Source organism: Emydura macquarii, unplaced genomic scaffold, assembly GCF_026122565.2.
Source record: "Emydura macquarii macquarii isolate MOO-44397 ecotype Brisbane River unplaced genomic scaffold, CSIRO-AGI_Emac_v2 contig_1043, whole genome shotgun sequence".
NCBI classification, from domain to species: domain Eukaryota; kingdom Metazoa; phylum Chordata; order Testudines; family Chelidae; genus Emydura; species Emydura macquarii.
The window spans coordinates 11,197,049-11,221,673 of NW_027131180.1; the positions used below are offsets into that span (position 1 = coordinate 11,197,049).

At 42.0% G+C, this 24,625-nt stretch overlaps 1 protein-coding gene across 1 annotated transcript in view; it reads left to right on the plus strand.

Annotated features, from left to right (window-relative positions):
* Positions 1-12,965: 12,965 nt before the first annotated feature.
* The window catches only part of TSPAN7 (tetraspanin 7), a 156,780-nt gene continuing 145,120 nt past the window's right edge, over positions 12,966-24,625 (plus strand). The window contains exon 1 of the mRNA XM_067545119.1: positions 12,966-13,306. Within this exon, the coding sequence (XP_067401220.1) occupies positions 13,226-13,306 (81 nt within the window). The 5' untranslated portion in view covers positions 12,966-13,225. The remainder of the gene's footprint in view (positions 13,307-24,625) is intronic.

Here is a 24,625-nt window from a genome sequence, read left to right on the forward strand (position 1 = left end):
ATTTCATTTTGTGTTACTTTTCTGACTATACTCTAAAATTCAGCATGATTTCTTCAGGACTGAGAGCCAAACTCTGGCTTGGAGAATCTCCCGGAGTGCTTGGTTCTCTCCTTTACTTCATGGAAGTGATAAAGTACTGTCTCCGTGACATCATCCCCTTCCTGCCTGGCTCCTTGCGGATGCCTCCTCCTGTAGTGTATTAGAATTGGGTAGTATCTCTTTAAATAGTTTGTGAGCCCTCTAGTGGTTCTAGTGTTTCTGAAGCCACCATGTTCTGTAGGTTTAGTACACATGCTTATTTGGACTCCACTACATCCATATGTTCCTTCCATTATATATGCTGTGTAAAGAGCAAAAGATATGAGACCACCAAAGGTGCTCTTTGTAATAAAGGGTTCAGTGTGTGTCTGAGGACGGTGATGAGGCTGGGGCTCAAACCAGGGAGTTTCTTGGGTAGAATAGCCAAGTCACACTAACAACAAGCAAAATAAGCAAATTATTCCTCCCAAACAGAGAAGGATGAGAGACAGAGAGATATTGTTATTTCATTTCCTAAAGCTTGTAAGGTGCTCAGATACATCAGCGATGAATGGAGTATGAGAGTCTAGATAAGGCCCTTCTGGAGCTGTCCTGTGCTCTGTGCCCAAATTCCTGCATGGAAATTAAGCAAGAAATAATTGAACTAGGAGCTGTTACCTCTCCCTGAGTTATCTCCATGTTTGCTGCTAGGCAGCCACAGGAGAAACCTAACCAACATGGCACTTGGCCCATTCAGAAGCCAAAAGTGGCAAGAAGTGCCACATGGTGGGGAGAGTTGTGATGCCCAGATTTGGGAAGGGTGGAGTCTCCAAAATCAATGATGTATCTAGCTTTCCCAGCAGAGGTAGCAGTGCAAGGGAAGCCTCACAAAGTTTTCTTGACCTTTTCCATAGATTTTTCTATAGGAGGAAATGTTCTAATTCTCTGCCCTAAGAAGGAACACACAACTCCTATTAACTTTCATGGAACTTGTGTACAATTGTATCAGGGACAAACTTGACCCTAAGTGTTAAGTACCATAAAAAAATAAAGAAACAAAATATATACTAGCAGCATGATACACCAATCTGAGTGACCTGGCAAATGCAGAGTGTTAATTATCCCCTTACTGATAAAGATGAAAATTATAAAATTGTATGGCCCAGTTGTCTTGACACATATGATGAAAAGCTGTATAATTTCTTACACATAATTGTTGCTCCTAGAATAATATATATGCCTTTTGCTTTTCTTTCTGTTATTGCCTCCTGTGGCAGATGGTTTCCAGGCATCCAGTGTGACGTAAACCATCTCTGGTGGTTTTAATTCTTATTATTATGATAGTTAGACTTCATTGCAGACGTGTTTCTATTGGGCTACCTGCAAAGGGGATGCTTCAAATGAGCATGGTAATGAAACACTCTGTAAAAGTGTCACAGGCAGTCAGGAGGACTAATGAGACTTTATGCCAATCTTGTAAGAAAACACTATGTATGTATCCCTTAAACCAAAGGATTTGTTGGAAATGGGGAGAAAATATTTTATTAAATGCCCATAATTTCTCAGTGTAACTAATAAAGGGAGAATGCTGAATTCAAAGATCTCTTCTCACCCTTGCAACTCATGTAATAGCTGGCCACAGCTATAGCTGTTGCACTTCCCTGAACATGAGAGCTACTTAGAGCTACTGTCCGTGGGGGCACTATCATCTGCAAAAGAGGCAGGGCCCTGTCTCCAACCCTCTCCCATACTGGCAAACAGTGGGGGGAGGGGGAATAGGTGGAGGGGACGCATACTTGACCCTCCTAAGGGGTGACACAGCAGCTGTACCCACCAGGAGCTGCAGGAGGAATTGTGCCTCCCAGAAGTGTAATGCCTTCCTGAGCCCTGCTCCCTGAGGTGGTGCAGAGTTGCACCTAAACAAGAAAAAGAAACAGAAATGCACTGTAACTAAGTTTAAGAAAGAAAAATTAGTTGGGAGCTCTAGAAACAAAAGCTAATGTAACAGAAAGAAATGAACTGTGTCATAGTCTATTGATTCAAGAACAATGTCATCCCACAATAGTGCTGTGACCTGTGCAAATCTTAAAGGCAGCCCTGGTGTAACTCCACTGAAGTCAATGAAATTACACCAAGGCTAAATTTGCTCCCTTATCTCCATGCTACAGGAAACAGGATAATGGATCAAATTCAGCCCTTGCTTATATGAGTGCAACTCCATTGGCTTCCCTAGGGCTGTTTGGCTATTTACAGGGTCACTCTTGGGTCAAATGATTCTTTGAGATTTGCTGCGTAATCTTGGATTTCCTTAGAAACATATGAAAGCTGAAGCTTCCTTGTAACAGAGACTTTGGGGCTTGGATCCGAGAGAGTGACCTGCAGCAAGGCAGCTGTGAATCACATAAAGGACTGGCTCTTATGCAAGGGCTCTGTTATGATAAATAATAAATTACAGCGCACAGATTTGTGTGTAACTAAGATTTGGGGCTGATTAGCCTTGTCTAGGGACAAATTCCTACAGCAAAACTGTTATAAACTTTTATTTCATTATTTTCTCTTTGTTTTCTGCCAATAAAAATGACTTTTATTGGAGACAGGCTGAATTAGGTCGCAGATACTGTTAGTTGGGGACAATCATTGGCAGGCAACATGGAAAATGATCTTTGATCTCAGGGGATGCTGAGTCAGGTGTGGATTATAAACTTGACTACTCTGTCAAGGACAACAAAGGTTGCAATTTGTTTTACCTTAAACAGTGCCACAGAGAAACTGGAAAGGGCTAGCATGGGCATGAGGAGACCCAAGGTGGTAGGCTTTATCACACCTGCTATAATTGCTGTTTACATCCTTCCATCCTGTTTTTCTAGCAACCTTTTATTTAATCCCAAAATAGATAGTGGTAGCCTCTTGCACAGAAGAAAGAGAAAGTCCTCATATTCATTTCAAAGGAATCATCCCTCCTTTAAACCACACATTGTCAGAGTTTTTAACTTATGGATGAAAGTTCCCTCTGAACCGAAAGTTGTACAAAATCTCATTGTAAAAGTGACTGTTTTCTAAATATTATGAAGAAAAATGACCTCATGGGTATTGGAGTTCTCAAAAGAACTCCCAGAAAATAGACATGATATTTTAAAGATGCACTTTTAATATAACTAAGAATGTATTAATTTTGTAAAAATGCTCTTTTATTGACAATAGGGGTATAAATAAGAGCAATTACTTTGCCTTACCTGGGGGGAAAAGAGATTATAATACTAAAGATTTATTTTGTTTTAAAAAAATACTGATTCTGACTTTATTCAGGGAATGGTTTGCATTCCTAACCCTGCCAAAATAAAAAATAATTGCAGATTTTTAGCTTATATCCTCAATGCATGCATGCAATGGCTCCAGATTAGGACCCATGCTTAGTTCCATTTACCTGAAAATGTTTGCCATATCCTTCCATATTTTAATACGTTATAGGCTTCACTGCAATCAGACAGATTCATGTCCACAGACTTTGTCACAGTTCCAGGGTTAACTGGTTCTCTGACCCTTCTGTGATCTGTTCATGGGTGCCCTGTTAGACCTCTAGGCTCCAGCCATCACCTCTCTATGGGCAGGGACTAGGTACTTCTCTGGAGTTGTTTACCTAGCCCAGGGTCTACAGTAATTACCACCCTCTGCCTCCACACACTGATTTTAGTTCCTGAAGGAAGCTCAGTAAACTTCCCTGTGGAGCCAGAATACAATGCCTAGCCCACAAGATAACATTTATAGGTACCAAAGTATATGAATATTTCACTTGTCCATAGCACCTGGCACATCTCAGTATAATAGTCTTTTGAAGTTTTCATGCTTCTAAGGTCTCTCCTGCATCACAGACTTCATTTTAGTCCCATGGATTAGTTAAAAAACAAATCCAGAATATGCATATGCATCCAACAAAATAAGAGAATGCTTCATTGTTATCCCTATGTCAGAAAATAGCAAAAGCAAGTCCTCTAGCATTCTTCAGAACATATTATCAGCAGAGCTCTCCCTAACTATGGGCCACATTGCCCCGGCATATGAAGAAACACACAGGACAGTGACATCATCTCTGGTACTGAGTGGCAGGGAGCTGAGCTGAGGTTTCCCATGCCTGTGGATCCTGGGGACCGAAGGAAAGGCATGCTAGATCTGTGCAGGTAGGAACCATCTTCCACGGATGGATGTCCCTTTGTTGTTCCCAGTTCCCTGCAGTGGTTGGATGAGTCCCCTGTGGCTGCTTAATAACACCACAGGAGGAGACTATGCAGGAGTTAATGACTCTTCAGTCCCTCACAAATTTTTGTGTAGAAATTCAGAGGCTGACGTTTCTATGAAGAGTAGCTGGAACTCCCAAGATTGTACAATAGGAAAATCCTGTACGCAGTCCTAGGGAGCACGAGACAGTGGCACCCTCTCTGTACCAGTAACCACTGGAGATAGAGCGATTACTGAGCTCTGCCATGTGACAGAGGTTTGGGCCAAACTTTTCAAAAGTGGCCACTGATTTGGGGTGTCTCAATTTTGGGTGCCCAGCTTGAGACACCTAAATAATCTCAAATTGGATACCCCAAAACAGAAACTCTATTTTTGTTTTATTAACTGGCTGTATTTTCCCTTCTAGTTTTGGTTGATATTATGGTTACTTTGCATTTGGTTAGGAAAAAAAGAAGGTGGTGGTGGAGAGATATAATAGTACAGTAATTGGATTCTGCCAATGGAGTCTGTAATAGTCACCTGCCATGTGACAGGAGTATAAAACTTTTGGGACCAGGAAATAAAGATAAGTCTTTCATTTCCTTCTTTTCCTGTTTTCTGATAAATATCCTCTTACTATAATTTTTGTACAGTGACTATTTATAACAATTGTTAGCGTCAGTATTTTTTTTTTTTTTTAAGAAACTGCACTTATTTACATTTTAATGGTCTGGTTCAATAAAGATTTATGCACCTGTCATATCAGGTTTTCACAAAAGTGATAAAAACATCACAAAGCAGTAACTTGTGCAGAACTCCCCCTCCAACCCTAGTTTAAATGCCTCCATTGTGTTCTCGGAGCAGTAGGCTATTCATTAAAATGAGCAACTTCTAAAGTCATAAACTCAAATCCAGAAAAACTCTTGCTGCATCCTTCAGTGCAAAATCTTTGTGTTTTACAAACACACATACGGAGGCTGTTTTCTCTTTTTTAACATTGTTCCATGAATCATGAGGTCTGAAGTAACATGTTGCCATTGTATCTATTGCTGAACAACACTGGTTTTCAAGGCCTGGAAACATGATGCTTCTTTAAAACCTACCTATTTTATTTCTGTTTTAAGTTAGCACAATAAAAGGTATCATTTGGAGCACTGTTTTGTATGGGAAGGAAGTATGTTAACCCCATTTAATACCACCACCACCCAGACACATTCCCTTTAAAAGTAGAATAAAGGGGGAGTGGAAATGGCTCCCTCCAAAACTTTCAATATTGTTCCAAGTACTGGTGAGGGGCAATGTTCAAAATTTATCCAAAGTGCTGCCTCTTCCTCAGGCCAGACATGCTCTCTCTGGAGTGCACCCAGACCTCAGCCTTTTCTGTCCCAGGAAACTCAAAACTCCCTGTTGGATTTTCTGTCACCCTACCAATTGACTGCTAGACCAGCTCTCTTATAGCTTCACATTTTCCATTTTTCCCTAGACTAACATGGTTGCTATTTCTCCATCCTTTGCCAGATACCAAAATGAGTTTACAGTTGAAGTGATGATACTGGGCACAGAAAATGATCTCTGTCACAAAGAAACCTCTGTGTTCTGTAATGCCAGACCTATCCAGCAGATTCAGGGATGTGCCAAATCCACTCCTAATGTAAGGCTCAGGATCTCTGAGTCATTTAGATTAGAAGTGTGCCAAGGAGACTATGCTGGGATCAATGTCCAGATTAGATTTAGACTAGAGTTTGGTCCGAGGCTGAATCAGGGCAAAAGTTTCATTCTGGATTCAACACCTCTCAAACTTCATGAGCTGCCTTTGTAAGATTTAATTCCACAATGGGGAAATGTTATTATATCAGCTGAACTGATGAGATATCTGCCATCTTGAATTACAGAACTCTTGTTTACAGAACATCTGTTTTTTTGCAACATTTCTGCAAGTTGAGGGCAAATTTTAGAAATATTACATGCATCTGAATCAGAACAGAAAAATAGACCCCTTCTGGTTTTAGGGCCAATCTGGAGTGGATGGAAAATACTAGGGATATGTATGTTCAGAACTAGGATTTTGAATCAATTCTCCCCCTCCTACAAAAGTAAAGCAAAGAAGTTTCAGTTTCAGTTTCTAGTTTTGTCTTATATTCACATAGGCCCGTATGGTTTTTTTTATATAAAGACTGCCTTGTCTAGAAGTCACAATAGACAACCAGAGTTATAGACAGCTTTTGGATGTTTGGTAGAAAGGAGGGATATTTTTGCTTATAGAATCACAGAAATTCAGGGCTGGAAGGGATCTCAAGAAGTCATCAAGTCCAGCCCTCTGGGCTAAGGCAGGACCCAGTAAACCTAGACCATACTTGACAGGCGTTTGTCCCACCTGTTCTTAAAAATCTCCAGTGATGGGGATTCTACAACTTCACTTGGAAGCTTAGTCCAGTACTTAACTATCCTTATAGCCAAAAAGTTTTCCCTAATATCGAACCTAAATCTCCTTTGCTTCAGATTAAGCCCATTACTTCTTGTCCTACCTTCAGTAAACATGAGAACAATTGATCACAGTCCTCTTTATAACAGCCTTTAATGCATTTGAAGACTGTTATCAGTTCCCCTATCAGTCAGATTAACAATGCCTAGTTTTTTTTAACCTTTCTTCAAAGGTCAGGTTTTCTAAATTGTTTATCATTTTTGTTGCTGACCTTGAGACTCTCTCCAATGTTACCAGATTTGCCCTTCACTTTGGGGTATGCTCATTTATTAGGGTTACCTTCCTGGAAGGGGGTGTGATTCTAGGGGTGTGATTCTATTAATGTACTGCTTGTGTTACTTGTGTGTTCATATGGCTACAAGCCCCCTCCCTATGGAGTTATCCTTCAGGACCTAAGGTTTTCAGGGCTGGGTTCCTCCAGCACCAGATTCAAATAAACCCCCCACAGATACACACACACATTTCAGATTAACTGAGTGCGTCTGAACGGACTGGGCTATCAGAACTGTCAGCTGACCCTTTATGCATCCCTGAACTCAGCAGGCTGGGTGACACCACACTTTCAGTGGCCACCCTTATATGCCCCTTTGCATTGACCAGAATAGAGCAGGCTGGGTCCAAACAGCACCTTTTTGGCTACTCCCCTTAATTGCCCCTGGACTCCATAGGCTGGGTCAAATTGCACTTGAGCTGCACCCTTATTTGCCCCTGGACTCCATAGGCTGGGCAAAGTAGCACTTTTTAGTTGTCCCCTTCACATGCCCCTTTTACACCACAATTGTTCTAGCAGTAACCCCCTTGATGAGCAAACCCCATAGGATTTTTGGACACTCCAGAGATCTTTGGCTTAGGTAAGAGAAGCGTTGCTACAGAGCAAGATAGGGACAAAGAACACAAAGGAGTAAAATAAAGTTTGGAGAGATAGAGAGAGAAAGTGGCAACCAGCTTGATTATAACGGTTATTTTATTGCTAGGTATATAAAACTTATGATACTAATAGTGATACCATACCAGGAGAGAAAAACAATCAAATGCTTACAATACTACACAATTACAGTTGGGGTATTGGAGAAAGCTATCCCAGGTTTGATTACAAAAGTAGAAAGTTATCCCTGGACTAAGAGAGAGAGAGGGAGAGAGACAAAAAGTGTGTTGGGTGAAGAAGAGGAGGGGAGGTCTCACCATTTCATGGAGCTCAGAGGTTCCCAAGGAAACAGGCTGGTCAGCTTAGGGACTGGAGCACTTTTAGTCTGGCAGAGCCCCCAACACGATTAGTCAGGAAGAGAAGACAGGTTCCAGTGGAACTGATGCAGTTTGGATCCAAGCATCAGAACAGGGGTTTGAACTGTGACAGGGGATTTTTGTAGACCTCGGACAAAAGGAGCTAATCATTCCTGGAAGGGCATTTTCCCTTGAGAGAGAGCTCACAATGCAACCAGGATATAGTGTTTTGCATATCAATACCTAGAATGGTCTGATAACTGCGGAGCTGGATGTGTACAGGTGTTAGTTCATTTACATCAAGAGCATAGATCTCCCAACATGCAGTGCTTCCCTACTTCAGCAATCCCAGAGTTCAGTGCGTTTTCCATCTTTACCAATCCCAGAGTTCAGTGCGTGTTCCATCTTCAATGTAGATGAGGTTTCTGTATGCCCCCTTTTTACATCTTTGATGTAGATGAGGCATGTGGAGTTGTATCGCCCTTGATGGGAGGCTTTTCCACTGCCTTTTCATATTGAAATGCCTTTGGTTTCTGGTTCAAGCAGCCTTTGGTTTCTGGTTCAAGCAGACTGCGGGGTGGTATGGGGGGGAGGGGGGGAGGATGGTATTCAGGTGAGCCAGCCCTGGTTCCGCAACAACACAGAGCTGCTAGGTAACACCAATTTGTTCTCATCTTTCCTACAGTGTGGTGCCCAGAATTGGACACAGTTCTCCTACTGAGACCTCACCAGCGCTGAGTAGAGTGGGACAAATACCTCCTTTGTCTTATATACAACTTGTGATAACACAGCTCAGAACGATATTAGGTTTTTTTTGCAATTGCATCGCATTGTTGACTCATATTCAATTTGTGATCCACTATAACCCACAGAATATATTCAGCAGCACTACCCCCTTGCCAGTTATTCCCTCTTTTGCAGTGGCGTATGGAGGGTCTCCAGCGCCCGAGGGCCAAGCCTACGTTTATACCCCCCCAGGCCTCATGCCCCCCTGCACAGGACAGGAGGGGTCCTGGTGCCACCCCCCAGCTGCCCCGGGAAGGGGGGTCAGTACCTGCAGGGGGGCATGAAGTGTGGGTGGCACATATGCAGGCTTGGTTCCACCATCCCCCACTCCCTGCACTTACCCGGCGCATGCCTTTCCCACTCTGCAGCTTGGTGCCAGCTTCAATGGGATAGCCTCACCCCTAACCCTAGACTCCTAATAGACTCCTAATCTCTGGCTGTGTTACTGAAGTCCTCAAATCATGATTTAAAGACTTCAAGTTACAGAGAATCAACCATGTACACTAGTTCAAACCAGCATGTGATCTATGCCCCACACTGTAGAGAAAGGAAAAAAACCCCAGGGCCTGTGCCAAACTGACCTGGGGCAAAATTCCTTCCCAACCCCAAATATGGTAATCAGTGAGACACTGAGCATGTGGGCCAGACCACAAGTCAGACAGCTGGGAAAAAATTCTCTATAGTAACTTAGAGCCTTCCACATCTAACATCCACTCTAGCCACTGGAGATATTTGTTAATAGCAGTCGTTGATAGGCCATATGCCACTGTAGGCAACCCTCATCATACCATACTCTCCATAAATTTATCAAGCTCAGTCTTGAAACAAGTTAGGTTTTTTGCCTCCACTACTACCCTTGAAAGGCTGTCCCAGAATTTCCCTCCTCTGATGATCATAAACCTTCATCTAATTTCAAGCCTAAACTTATTGATGGCCAGTTTATATCTATTTGTTCTTGGACCATCATTGGCCCGTAACTTAAATAACACCTTTCCCTCTCTGGTGTTTATAGAGATATATTTATAGAGAACAATCATATCTCCACTCTGCCTTCATTTTGTTTGACTAAACAAGCCAAGCTTCTTAATTCTCCTCTTTTAAGGTAGGTTTTCCATTCCGCTGATCATCCTAGTCGCCCTTCTCTGTATGTGTTCCAGTTTGAATTACTCTTTCGTAAACATGGGAGACCAGAATTGCACACAGTATTCCAGAGGGGTTTAACTAGTGCCTTGTATAATAGTGTGACAGGGCATGGCCCTCCACTCCTGTCTTCCTGCAAAAATGGCTCTGACATCTCTGGTTTGTAGCCATTGGTGTGTACTTTATTTATGTTACCTCAGCCACCACCCTGCTGCAGTTCCCTGCAGCAATTCTATCTACAGGGTCATATAATCATCCTCTTTTGCCAGAGAGGAGAGGGACCCTGCTATGTAGAGCTCTCCCTTTATCTTTACCCCTCCCTTGCACTGCCTCCCTATGCTCCTTTTCTACTCCTGCAGTTAATGGGCTAATTATTTCCTTAGCTCGCCCCAGCTCAGGGTGAGCTATTAACTAGCCACTCCTCCCCTCAATCAGTTCTTCTCCAGGGGAACTAATTGGATTTAGAGTGACTAGATTGCTGGTTCTCAGCACTTTGTCACAAATGGTACTAACACTTTCCTCTCTCTCTACTGGAAATACTTCACTTGTTGCATACTAGGACTGCATTAGCCTTTTCAATGATCGCATCACATTGGCTGCTCATAGCCATCCTGTGGTCGACCAATTCACCCAAGTCTTCTTCTCCTCTGTCACTTCCACTTGATACATCTTCAGCTCATAGCAAAAATTCTTATTGTTAGTCTCTAAGTGCATGACCTTGAACTTTGCACTATTATATTTCATCCTATTTTTATTACTTCACTTTTCAAGATCATCCAAATCTTCCTTATCATATTCTGGTCCTCCTCGTTATTGGCAATACCTCCCAACTTTGTGTCGTCATCTGCAAATTTTATTAGCACACTCTCACTTTTTGTGCCAAGGTTATTAATGAAAATGTTAAATAAGATTGGTCCCCAGACCAAACCCTGAAGAACTCCACTAGTAACCTTCCTCCAGTCTGACAGTTTATCTTTCAGCATGACCCATTGTAGTCTCCCCTTTAACCAGTTGGCTACCCACCTTTTGATTCTCATATTAGTCCCCATCTACTCCAATTTAACTAATAATTTCCCATGTGGAACTGTATCAAAAGCTTTACTAAAATCCAGGTAGATCAGATCTGCTGCATTTCTTTTATTAAAAAAATCAGTCATCTTCTCAAAGAAAGAGTTCCGGTTGGCATGGCATGATCTACATTAGTACAATCATTTTGTATTTTATCCCAAGTACCATTTCTCTTTAGGTCCTTACCTACTCTCTTTCAAAATTTGTTCGAAGACTTTGCATATAACTGAGGTCAAACTCATGGGCCTATAGTTTTCTGGATCACCCTTTTTTCATTTCTTAAATACAGATACTGTATTTGCAATCCTCCAGTCATAGGGTACAAAGCCCAAGTTTACAGATTCATTAAAAATCCTTGTTAGTAGGTTTTCAATTTCATATGCCAGTTCCTTTAAAAGCCTTGGCTGGAGATTATCCAAGTGCTTAGTACTTGTCTTTATCGAATTTCATCTTGTTGAATCCAGAGCAATTCTCCAATTTGTTGAGGATGTTTTGAATTCTAACCTTGGCCTCCAAAGCGCTTACATTCTCTCCTCACTTGTGTCATCTACAAATTTTATAAGCATACTCTACACTCTATTACTCAAATCATTAATGAAAATATTGAATACTATTGGGCCCAGGACTCACCCCTGTAGTCTTAAGGCCTTGAAGTAGATAGCTATATTTATGCTACTGTTTTCTGCATTCTGTTAGCTGCAGAGACAGCTGGAGCCTTGGAAATTTGTGGAGCTTAAGAGTTGGCAAGGAAGGCAAATCTCTGTGGAGTGCTTCAGGACCCACCTCAGACTGCCCAAGGAGCTGGTGGCTTCTACAGTGTTCCTAAACTCCTCAGGCTTCTGCTAGGCTGTAGCCCAGTGAAAATAATCATAGTTGACTACCGTTAGGGAGCTGTACACAATCCTGTCCATTCACTATATATTAACTGAGCAGTAAGCAGTCCGGTGTCATTTATTGTGCCGAGTAAGCACTGTGCAGCTCATCAACCGTGCAGGAGAGGGGATGCTTTGTAATCTTTTTTCTGAAAAATTCCTGAGCTTCTTGACATGATGTGAGCTCTCCTGCATTGTATGAGGCAGTGCTGGTCCACATTGTAATTTGACATACATGCTCATGCGCTGCAGCTGTCTTTCCTTCAGAACACTGGTGTCATTAAAAAGCCCTTGTGAGGTTACAAAACAGTGGTGCATGCACCCCCGGCGATTTTCAAACCTTGGCAACTTTGCTATATCAAAACCAATTTTTACCAGGCACCTGTAAAACACCTCTCCTTCCTAAGGGCAATTTTCTTGTAAAATTTCACCTCTCCAGCCCCAACTATCTCACCACTAGAGCTGTCCACAGAAAGGACACAAACATCGTTTAGAAGGGGCAAAAATACATTTTTGTTTACCATGGTGTTTGCTATCAAAAATTGCTCAACTCTTTTGCCTGGGGCAGAGTAGGGTCACCAGCTAGCAAATGTGAAAAATCAGGGGGGGAAGAGGTAATGGGCATTTATAAGACAGAGCCCCACATATTGGGACTGTCCCTATACAATCGGGACACCAGGTCACCCTCGGGCAGAGGGTGGGCTGTCACCAGAGGAGAGTGTCAGGCCGTTACAAGGAAATGGAGCAAGGGTAGGGGATGACCAGACAGCCTGATTTTATAGGGACAGTCCCGCTATTTGGGGCTTTGTCTTATATAGGCGCCTATCAACCCTCCCCCGATTTTTCACGCTTGCTGTCTGATCGCCCCAACCAAGGGGAGCTTCCCAAGGAAAGGCTGCTGCGCCAGCTGTCCCCGCCGTTCCGCTAGAAGAGAATGTCTTCCAGCCACAGGCGGCTACCACCTGCGGGGGTGGGGCAGAGGGTTTCCAAAGACACGGTCCCGGGGGGAGTCGAAGGGTTAACAGCGGGTCTGGCGCCTACGCCAGGCTCTGGCTACAGCGGCGCTTCATCCGAGCCGGGCTGCACTGGGCGGCGGGCCCGGCAGCGGGGGGCGGGGGTGTGTGCGCGCGCTTGGTTCCCTCCCCCCACCCCTTCGCTGCGCTGAGCTGCTGGGCCGGGCAGGCAGCGCGCCCGGCTGCTGCTGCTGCTGCTGCTGTGACTCCACAATGCTGGGGCTCGGGCAGGAGGCGGGGCGGGCGGCGCCGTGAATGAGCGGCGAGCGGGGCAGGCGGCGCGGATAAGCCGCAGGCTGGAGCGAGCCGAGCGCTGAGGGCCCCCACCCCTTCCTCCTCCTCCTCCCTTCCTCCAGCCCGCGCTCCGCTCCCTCCCTCCCCCGCGCACCCCCAGCAGCCGGGCCCTCAGTAGTATGGCATCGAGGAGGATGGAGACCAAACCCGTCATAACGTGTCTGAAAACCCTGCTCATCATCTACTCCTTCGTCTTCTGGGTGAGTGCGGAGCCGCTGCCCGGGGCGCACCCCCGCCGGCGGGCCGGGGGCGCCGCGTGCCGTGCCGCGCCGCAGCCAGGGGGGTGTGCGCGGGGCAGGGGCAGGGGCAGGGGCAGGGCTGGCTCCAGCCTGGCACCGGGAGCTGCCGCCGCCGCCGCTCGTGTGCTTTGCTGCTGCGCAAACGCCCGGGGAGCCGGCTGCGGGGGTCGTCTGTCAGGTGCCCGCCCGGCGCCACCCCGGGCTCCCTCCCCGTCCTTGGGTGCCATTGACTTGCCCGTGCGGGCACAGCGGGGGCATCGTCGGATTTGCCCCAGGTTTTTTTGTGGGGGGGGTTTAAACCTCACCCACGGGAGAAATGCCGGGAGCGAGAGCGAGTGAGTGGGGCTGCCCCGATCGCGTTGCTGGCCCTGCGCCTTCATGTTCCCTCTCTCGGGGCTTGTTTTTCAGGGCAGGGCCAGGGAACAGGCTGCGTTTCCCGAGCACCCCCCCCCCCCGGTCATTTCCCTGCTGTTGGAAAGGTGTCATCTGCCTTCCTGCAGCCTCCTCTCTCGCGCTGCTTCCCACACGTTCATTGCAGCCTCCCCTCCTCTCCTGCTAACCGTACCCAGGGGTGGGAACCTAGCTTGTCGCCCCTGTGCAACGGGGGCTGGGCATCCCTGGTGATTACCCGAGGGGCTTCTGAATTGCGGCCTGTGTGGCCCAAAGAAATGAAATCGATCAGTTACAAACTAACCTGGTGTTTGTAAACGAGATGCTCGGTGTGTGATGCACCGCTACCGGGGGACTGGGGTGGTTTAACCATAGCCCTGGTGGTTCTCCATCTTCCTTCCCCCAGCTCCTTTCTGAAGTATGAGCAGCCCATGTGGGAAGGGGAATGTAATAGGACATATGATGGGAAGGAGCCGGTAGGAATGCTACAAGGGTGGGCTGCTTTCGCTATTTTAAAGTCAGCAGCACTTTATGGGTTTCCACGAGAAAGCTGTCAGCCCCCTTTTGGCTGGTACTCTGTGTATTTTGAAGGCTGCTCACTTATCTTCTCTCTACTGCCCACCCCTCAAATTAGATTTTGGTAAGTGCCGAGTGCATTTAGTACGATCAACTTTATTGCTGCACTCATTCACCGGAGTTATCCGTGTGCTGCAGAAAGCTTATGTCATGTAGAGAATAAATCACACTTGTATAGTTGATTTTTCTAGCAGTGCATGTCAGTTGAAGCCACTGCACTTTCCCATGGTTTGTGCCTTATCTGAAGCCCATCTCTTTCTCTTGAAGCAGTACAGCGAGAATGCATTTCAACAACCATGTTTGCATTTTTATCATTGTTACAAATCTCTTCTGCTGATACTGCATAATTCTTGCAATGCTAATAATATTGGTGGCATTGAACTGCAAACCTGTTGGCTATTGCGGGCCATCATGCTTGCATTGTGGAGTGTATAATAGAGTCGGGGAGAGAAAAGCATTTCTCTGTGATTTACTCTGGATTTTCTCTGACTCTTTCCTTCAAGTCTGTGTTTTTGGCTTAGCTTGCAGCTACTCAGAAAAGCAAGCATCTTGTGTGAAAATAATTGATGATTTAAAAAATATTTATTACAATTAAAAACATAGTGGCTACTTGGTCAGGTTCGATTCCTAACAAAAGCCAGTGGCATATTTTCTGACTATCTGTGTCACAGTATCTGTCATGTGTTTATAACCAAATTCAGAATCTAGCAACCAGGTCTTTCTGACCCAGATACATTAATGAGTTATAATGAGTGAGTAATGGGGGCCCTAGATTTTCAAACAAACCTAGGGGGTTGATATTTTCATAGCAATCTGATCTTTTACTCAGCAGATCACTAACATGAGTAGCATATCATGGCACTGACCTGCAAATTAAAGACACTCTACAATGGTACATGGTGACGATACAATATAATGGCCCCACTGTGTACTATTAGAGATCTTAATCTGCACTTCATTGACACAATATGCTGAAACAAGCTTGTCACTTCATACTAATAAAAGCTTATTGTGTATTACCATTTTAATAGCTCTAATATGCAGTCTCATTGAAATACAGTAACTAGGTGTTACATCATTCCACTTACTATATTCTAAATAGAAATTGTCCATTCACAGTAATAACCTTTAGTACATAAATAATACTCTGTATTTTCAAAGTGCACATCTCTTTTCTTTCTTAAATTAATTTATATGCTTCATTCAAAAGGCCCCCCCAGAATTTAATCTGCAAATCCACTATTATAGTAGTGTCCATATTAACACCCACCACCATTGTTAAGATCATTTGGCAATTTTGGTGGCACCCACAATGGAAAGGCCTGGTGATTTATATGGGCAAGAAGATTGAATCATCCTCTCGTGCCTACAAGTAGTTCCTCCTGCCCAGGGCTTAGGCAAATAGGTGGTGAAGTTTGTACTATTGTCACAAATTAAAAAATTGTTCTTTCCAGCAATTATCACATAGTGGGATCTAACAGAATACCTTTCTTCCTATATAATTATGGACTAACTGCAAAAACTATGGTGAATACATTGTACCTTTTCAAATGTTGCCATTATAATGGCAACCACTGTGTCTGTTATCCCTGTGCTCTGGATAAACAGAAGACTTAAATCTGCAAGCCTGTCGAGCCAGCACATTTTATGAGCACTAATCCTATTTAAAAAAAATCTGCAGGCCTGTGATAGAGACCAGGCAACTGGGTTGGCTTGTAAAGAAAAACGGTGATCCAGATGACTCAGAGTTTTTTTTAAAAAAAGACTGTATTAATCCCCAAAATAAAAGAAAAACCAAAACTAGGTGTAACTACATTGGTGCAAACCTCCAGAATAGACTCAATGGTGTGAGACCCCAGCTTTGCAGCTATGTGATTTACTTGAGTAGATATCTTTTTGGCATAAGTCATGCAGGTAAGGTCCATTTTGCACTATTACAATGTGTCTACGCTGGGGGGGGGGGGGGGGAGGGGAAGGGAAGGAGAGTGGGCAATGCCAGTGCAAATTTCTCTCATCTAAACAAGTCCTTAGATTCCCATTTGCTAATTAGTAGCACCTCTGCGTCCAGCAAGGTTTGGCTCTTCCGGGCATTAGAAACTTGACAATCGCCAACATTTATGAGGGGTATGCGTTTGTCTGTTTGTCCTCTTCCTTATTTCTTGGGAAGGATAGAAAGAATACAGAGCGAAAAATGCAACAATAAACAAAAATCTACTGTTCTTCCAACTTAATTAGTCTCTCTCTCTCAAAAACCCAGGTTGGGACAGAACTGAATTTCAAAGGGGGAAATAAACAAACTCCAGGCAATCTATTAAAGAGAGAGACCCCCCGCCCACCCATCTCAAAACCTGATTCTCCATTGCTCTGCCCTTCATGTGGCCTAGGTATCATCAGCTTTACCTGGGGTTTGGTTTGGCCCTTGGTATAAATTAGAGCAGAGTTGGCCTATTGTCAAAATAACAAGAACATAGTGTGTTATGGCCACGTCCCTTCTCTCTCACCAGCATATTGGAGGGGGCGGTATAGAGCCATTGGGACAACTTTGTGCATCCAGAGAATCATCTTATGTTGGGGGTATTTCCTGGGGTGCCATTTTCATCCCTTTATGCCACTGGAGCAGCATGGAGGCGAGTGTAGATCAGAGAACTGGCCCCTGTGAGTCCATGGGTCTGAAAACCTAATAAATATTTATGAAAAATAACTGCTTTTCTAAGGTGTATGTCTGAGATTTTTCTTTAACTGCCACAAGCAGATAGGCCAATGTTATGAATGAATGGCTTGCAAACTTTTATTTTAATAAAAGCCTCACCCAGATGACTCTGATGCAGGATGCTGAATTCATGAGGAAAATCCTGCATCACTCAACTGCAGTCAGTGCATCTGGCTTTTGTTGAGCTGTCTGGTCTCTTCTAGCTATGCAGTTGGGGGTTGCAATGGAAACCCTAGAGGAAGGGAGCAATGGAGAGAAGAGGAAATAAGTGTGGGGAATCCTTCAGATGACTAGCAGGGATGTTATACATTAGGGTGTGAAGGGACCAGGGCAGAAACCAATTGGCTAAAACCAATAAGCTTTTTTGAGACTCATATGAAGTACAACATTCAAAAAGAAGTTCTCTTCGAAGAGTTTTTTTTAAAGACATCAAATACCCAAAGTGCTCTCACTATGAGTGATTATTTTCTAAATTTAATTCTAAAGTGAGTTTTATTGATGGGATAGGTGCCTGAAAATCAGGGTTTCTAATAGAAACACTGAGTGAGACTGCCTTGATAGCAGAGCTGCGGGGTGTTCATGAAAGGAGTTATTTTACTCTGATTTCATACTGCATCTCCATTTCATTTCCAAATCAGTTTTATTTAATCATGTTAACTGTTTTGATAGCTTCTTTTTCCCCCACTCTTTTTCTGTAAATATGTAAACATGGCAGAAAACTTCCAGAAGCAGAGATTAAAATCTTATGTGCTCATATGTATTCTTATTCATAGCACATTTTGGATGCCTATGGTTACTGTTTTTGGTCCGGAGGGGAAGTTTTAATAAAAATTCAACAACCACATCTCTCCTAATCAGGATTCTACAGTGAATGCACCTGTTTCAGAAAAAGCAGCCATACTGCACTATTATCTACCTTTATTTTTCTCCTTTCATGTTTCTGTACAAGTAGATTGCACAGAAATGAGATTTTCTGGTTTCCTACTTAAAGGGTTTTGGATTAGAATTCAAAATGGATTTTCTATAGATGAGTGAATTCTCTAGTTATTCATTAGAAACTTTCTATTAATTTATGTCTTAAATTATTATATGTCTTAAATATGTTCCTAATATGATTGCATTTCAAAACCTTTGTAGTGTATTTGGGCATCACCCAAATAAAACAATTACTGGTCAAGATCTTTCTATGTCTTTCTTTGTGGAAGGGAGTTTTAAGAATATGGGGGAATTGGGTCCATTCAGTTTACTGTGCTGTGGAAGACAGTTTTGTCTTATGCTCAAAGCTTATTACATTTTAAAGGTGCAGAATGAGTGACCCTGGAGTTAACAGTTAAAACAAACAGACTCATTTGATACCATTCTGAAAAGAACATTATAGAAAAGTGGAAACTCTTGCATCTTGGATTCTGTGTTTAAAATATGGACTGTTGAATGGAAGAGCAACAACTTCAATGAATCAGATATTTCAGAGAGATTTACATTTAGATTGACCATTTATAGAACTAAAACACTTTCTAAATTGAGACACAGATACTGCACTTGCAGTGGACTGATTTTTAAGATTGGTTACTGTAAAAATCAACCCTCCCTCATCCCCAGCATTAGTAGATCGCAGTATTACAGTTTGTCTAAGGCCTGGTGATTGAGCAGGTAAACTGCTGTTGTGTGTAGGGCAGAAGTCCTTAAACTAGTCACATGAGGCTGATTGGCTTCTCCTTACTTCCAGCTGCTAAATTGCTTTTAAAGACAGCTAAAAATACATGACTTTCCTCATGTTAGTTTTCCATGTGGGTAAATGCTCTAGTGATCTTGAAAGCGAGGGGTAGGTGTTTACCAGGCAATCCTCAGTATTAAAATATGGAAAATGTTTCACACTATGAAAATGATTGAGCCTCTTTGATGAGGAGGAGGAGACAGGTTTCCATAAGATGGAGCAGGAGTACATCCCCTAAGCTTCTTAACAAATTAGGTCAGAGGGTGGGGAAAGGGAGTGGCTGTGTGGCTCCATCTAGTACAGAAATTAGCAGAAACAGGGAGTGGGGTGGATCTGAAGTCCTCGGTTTGCTTTGCCTTCAGCTGCTGAGAAGGATTCCTCCATCTAGGGAGAGCTAGAATTGCAGGGACAGCTTTTAAGGCTGTGCAAACCAGGATGGATAAAAATAAATCCTTTTTTTCTTTTTAAAAGAAATGGATTTTTCAAATCAGGTTTATTTTTTAAAAATGAACCTATTTGAAATAGGTTGTCAATGTTAAAGCCTAAACTTATTATCATTTATTAAAATAATTGAAATTGACATTAAGCAGTATATGTTTGCTGCCAAGTTTTAAAAAAAAGTCATACCACTGAACTGGTGGTAGTCACTGGCTAATCACCTAGAGCTAGAGTTCGTTGAAGCGCTAAACCAGATTTTGACAGTAGTAGCCTCTTCTACAGGTGCAAAGCGTGTTTATTTTTTCATTTTATTTTATTTAACAAGGTCACTTCAGAGACTAGTTCATTCAAAGTTAAAAAACTGATTGGGAGTTGAAAAAGCAGGAAAGCTTATTTTCATCTTCCAAATTATGAATGAAAACTAGGTGTAAGAGGGTGAGATCTACTAGTTCTAAAATCTTGAAGAACATGGTAGTAGAAACCATCAGTTTAATTCACTAACTACAGATAATACTTCCTTTTAATAAATGAGTTTTAAATACAAAATATGTTTTGATAAACTTTTTTTCTTATGTCTGGCACATTTAACTAACATTTCATTTAACTAAAAAAACACCCCAAAAAACCATTTTAAAAAGTTGTTTTGGTGCATTTTGATTGAATTTTAGGTTCTATCCAAGCAGAGATTGAGACAAATCCTCAGTAAAAAAAATAATCATCTAGTAAATAATGCATCATTCACTCTTTTCTAACATAAATAAAAAATGTAAAAAATGAAGAATCTGAATAAATGTAAGTTAAGCTACAAAATTGCTCAAATAAATGTGTATAAGTATAGCATATCCTCCTGGTTCGCAAAAAGACCAAATTTAGTGGAAATGAGGTATTTAGTTGCAAATCAACATCTTTTAATGGTCACCATCCAATGAGAATAAAACCTTTATTTAGGAAAATAGTTAAAAAGTACAAATGCAAAACAAGATTAACACTAACTAATTTATATCAAGGTTTCCATCTTGCTGATTTAATTCATGATTAAAATTGGTGCTTTCAATCACTCCAACTTAATCAGTCCAGCTTGGTGCAAACCATATGATCATACAGGCGATTTAAAGTCCTGTACTCTATCACAAACTTATAGAATTTTCTCTCTTTAAAATTTAGTCCTATTAATGTCAGAACAATAGCAGATCTCTCTTTGAGCTTCTAAAAACTGTAAATGCATTAAACTTTCTGTGAAACAACTCTAGGACAAACAGCAAGTATGATTTATTCCAATAACAGGAATTTATAATAGAATACTGACCCATCTTCAAGTACAGCTGCACAAACTGTGTATTATAGTGAATTAACTTGGCTGTTGCAATAGTGCGTGCCTTTGAATTATTATGCCATTAGGCATTTTTGCTGTGAATTTCTAATAGGGTTATTGGAATCAACAATTTTCTCCCCAAACCCTTTTTTTCCTCTTAGACTGCTTCTTTATTGCTTACTGCTGCAGTTTTTTAAATATCCTTCAGATAGTTTTTAAGAAGAAAATAATTTAGAAAATGCTTTCATGTCCCCTATAATTAAGATTTTAGTACTTTATGGTGGTTCTGTGTCAGCTGCATTAGCCACCTTTCTGGAAAGGAGTTGACCGGTAGGTACTCGGTTATCTGAATTCTGAAGAAATTACAGCTAAAACCAAACCAAAACCCAAAGAAACAACAACCCCTCACCTAACTTGGGTTTTGTCTCTGAAACTTTTTCACAGCTAGTTTAAAGTGTTTCATTGTTTAGACATGTGCGCCATACAGTTACTTGCATACAGCTGCTAACATACATGAATGATTAAAGAGAATGGTGTTTTCTTGTGAGTGCAGCCTAGGGGGAATTCTACAGATTAAATAAATATTTTTAAAAAAATGTTTAGTTGGTGTTTAAAAACATAACCCCAGAGCTTGCTTTCTAAATTCACTATGTGGTACTTATCCAACTTGGCTTGATACTGCTGATATTAAATACAACCTTAATTATAGCCCTCGCAAAAGGGAGGTATGCCAGCATAACATTTTTGATGGCATGTGTATATAGAAAAGATAAGGGTCTGATTTCAGCTAGTCATGTTTTGTAACAAATACTATATTTGTTTCAAACTAGTATATCCTTAGTTAATGACTTAAAAAACTATTGAACTCTAAACATGGAGACTAATTTAAACCTACTGAAGATGTTTCAGTCATAAGCTCTCCCTTTCTACCTTTTTTGTACTTTCTTACATCAATGCATAGGGTCCTCTTCTTGTCAGGGAAGTGATCTCAGAAGACTGGTTAACATGCATAGTGTGGGGTAGATACAGATTGGCCTTTGCAGCTTTCACACCGGTAACATCCACTCACGGTCTGAAAATGATTATATAAGCCTGATAAAAATATGAATATAATAACAGAAGTAAATCTTGTTCCAAGATACGGATTGATGGAGTTAATAGTCTAATATTTAGTCTCAATTTGTTACTTACTTAACCCTGGTTACTAATTGATCAAGCATTTACTGCACTTGTTGCCTGAGAGATTCCTTATTGGATGCATCAAGTAGAATGGAAACCCATCCACCACCACCCCCTTTTTTTTTTAAATGGCAAATTCCCCTCTTCCTGAAGTTGGACAACCCTACATGGACCTGTTTGATGGTGGTGACTTTCCTGAGTGACACATGGATGTTAGCTGAAGCAAAGATGAATAAGTGACAGCTCAGGCCCATGCTTTTAGAAGATAATTTCTATTTGGGAAGAGACATTAGGTTGTACGGGAGTTGGGATAGTTGAGAAAGAGACTGCTGGTTTGCTGAAGGATTGAACGCAGCTTCTTTCTGGAGCACAGTTGTACGTTTAGCTGGTACTTTTGCTGTTTAACTTTCATTCCTGTCAAAGCAATAACAAGAGCTCTGCTTATACTATACATAATACAAAAACAATTCTAGGAAAGAATATGCTGAGTTGTGTCTACTTAGTTCTGTTTCAACAAGGAAATAATCCACTCCTTGAGTCTAGATTTTTCCTGACCATTCAGAAGCCAAAGGCCTTGTTTGGCAAGCAAATAGGAGGCAAAACAAAGTGAATTTAAAAATGGATTGTCAACCTTAATGCTGAGAATTCTTTTTTACATAGGGCCTAAAGTTATCAGTAAAACTTAGAGACAGACAAACATGAACAATTTCAGGTGCTAACTCCAAGTCAAAGACCCCCTGTTTCCACTCAAAAGAGCCTTTTAAAAAAATCTCTTGGGGGGGAAAAATGGAATGAGGGAAAAACAGCTTTATCCATATCCTCATACTCCAAGCTCCAGAGCCCTTCGGTGGTAGAAGAAAGTGCTGTTAATTGCAAGAGTTACAGCACTGCATTGACCTTTCAGTAGCAGGGCATGGAGAGAGAAGTAAGTTTAAAATGCTGCATGTGTTGAGTCCTTTATTTTTTGTTTGTTACTCAGCAAAAACTGGAAACTGGTTCCCACTTTTAAGTAATTGAAGTTCACTGATTGCCTATAAAGTGTTTCCCAGTTGCCTAACTCTTTTAATTATTTTTCTTAAGGCTGGTATATAAATCAGTTGAAATTCTGTGTATTTTAAAGTATTTTTCTGAGGAAGATAGTTAAATTTTGTGACTCTTCCCTTTATCCTGCGAAATGTTACAATACTTCATGAATAAATAATATGGGAGGGGTGAGAGAAGGGGTGAAAAAACCCATCAGCTTTTGATCCCCTAGGCTAACTTCAGAAGCTTATACAAATGTACTCTTAAGATATAATTACTTTTCAGATGCACATAGTTCTTAGTTTTAATCCATAGTCTCTTGTGTGAAACTAAATTCAACAACAAAAAAATCTTCAACATTGTGTGCCAAGAAATCTTCTCTCTGGATAATTATAAATGCTTGCAAACTCTGTGGCCCTAACTCTTCACTTATGCACATGAGTAGTTCTGTTGAACTCTCTGAGACTGCTGTCATCTAAACATTTGCAGGACTGCAGGCTGTGTGACTGGATTACCTAGTGTTGTTGGTCTTCTCCATCTCTAGATTCTGTTATCGTTTCTTCTGCTGTAGGTAAGAATGGATGTTTGTTGCCACCATCATGGGTTCTGTGTCTTTTGACTTTGAAAAATGCCCGTGACTTAGGGTTGCCACCTTTCTAATTGTTATTAACTGGACCTCTGAGACCCTGCCCCGTTCTCTGCCTCTTCCTGCCGAAGGCCCTGCCCCCATTGCTTTCTCCTCTCTCCCCAACCCCGTTGCTTGCTGGATTGGTCTTAAAGAGTCTGTCTGCAGGTAAGAGGCGGGGATCCCTGGAAACTGGGCACCTGGCAACCCTAAAACACACCTCGACAGAGAAGCCAAAAACGGGACTGTCCGGGTATAAACTGGATGGGTGGCAAACCTACCGTGACTTCTGGTATCTTTAGGATTTTTGCATTCAAATGAATGAGTGGGTGAGTAAGTAGAAGGGTTGGTTAAGGAGGTACAGTGGTACAAACTGTTTCCTCAATCTTGCAGGGATGCTGTTTGATTTCATTGGAGTTCTTTGTGAGTGTAGAGGTTTGCCCATGAAGAGCTCATTGCAGGATTAGGGCCTAGAAGCCCAGTTCTGCATCCATTGAAGTCAGTGGAAAAACTCCCATTGACTTCAGTGGGTTGCACGCCTGAATGCTGGAGCCTTAAGAGAACAACCCATTGGACACCACAGGAGGTTATAAGTGATCAGGGGTCAGTCACAATGCTGCAGGAACATTTGTATGTAACTACAGGAATTTCCATCGTGCTCATTCTATGTGAGCACCTTACAAGATTAGAGATATCCTTTACATCATTCTACAGGGTATATCTCTCTTCCTTTTTAACCTTGCATTTCACTGTGATGGCTTGATGGCTGATTCTTGCAGCAGTGAGTGGGTGCATTCGTGACAATTTTGGGGCCATGGAAAGAAAGCACTTACATTTATCTTGTAGCAAAGGAATTCTGAGGCAAAGTAGGAAGTATAGCATGTTCATGTTTTACCAGATTAGTTATTTCACAGTGGAACTATTTTTTTTAGTTCTGGGAATAGAGTAGAAGGTTTATAGAAGCTGTAATAAAAGAATACGGATGATGCCATTAATGTGCATTTTGTTGTAATCTCCTTGTAGTATTCTGCAAGGTATTTCCCAAATGCTTCATCTTGTACTTTTCGGAGCAATTTTTAAATTCTAAAAAAATAAATATTGAAATAATTAATCCATCTGTTTAGTTTTTATTTAGCAGGTATTGCTCATACCGGGAATGGGCTTAATGGGTTCTGCTGACCTGCTGAGGCTTGTGGCTTTGATGTAAGATAGGTGTGGGTGACTTTCTCTAGAAGAGAGGATCTAAAGTGTTGACTGAGTAGTCTGGAGAGAAGATCCTTAGGAGCAGCCAGATGCAGGCAAGCGGTTTGAGG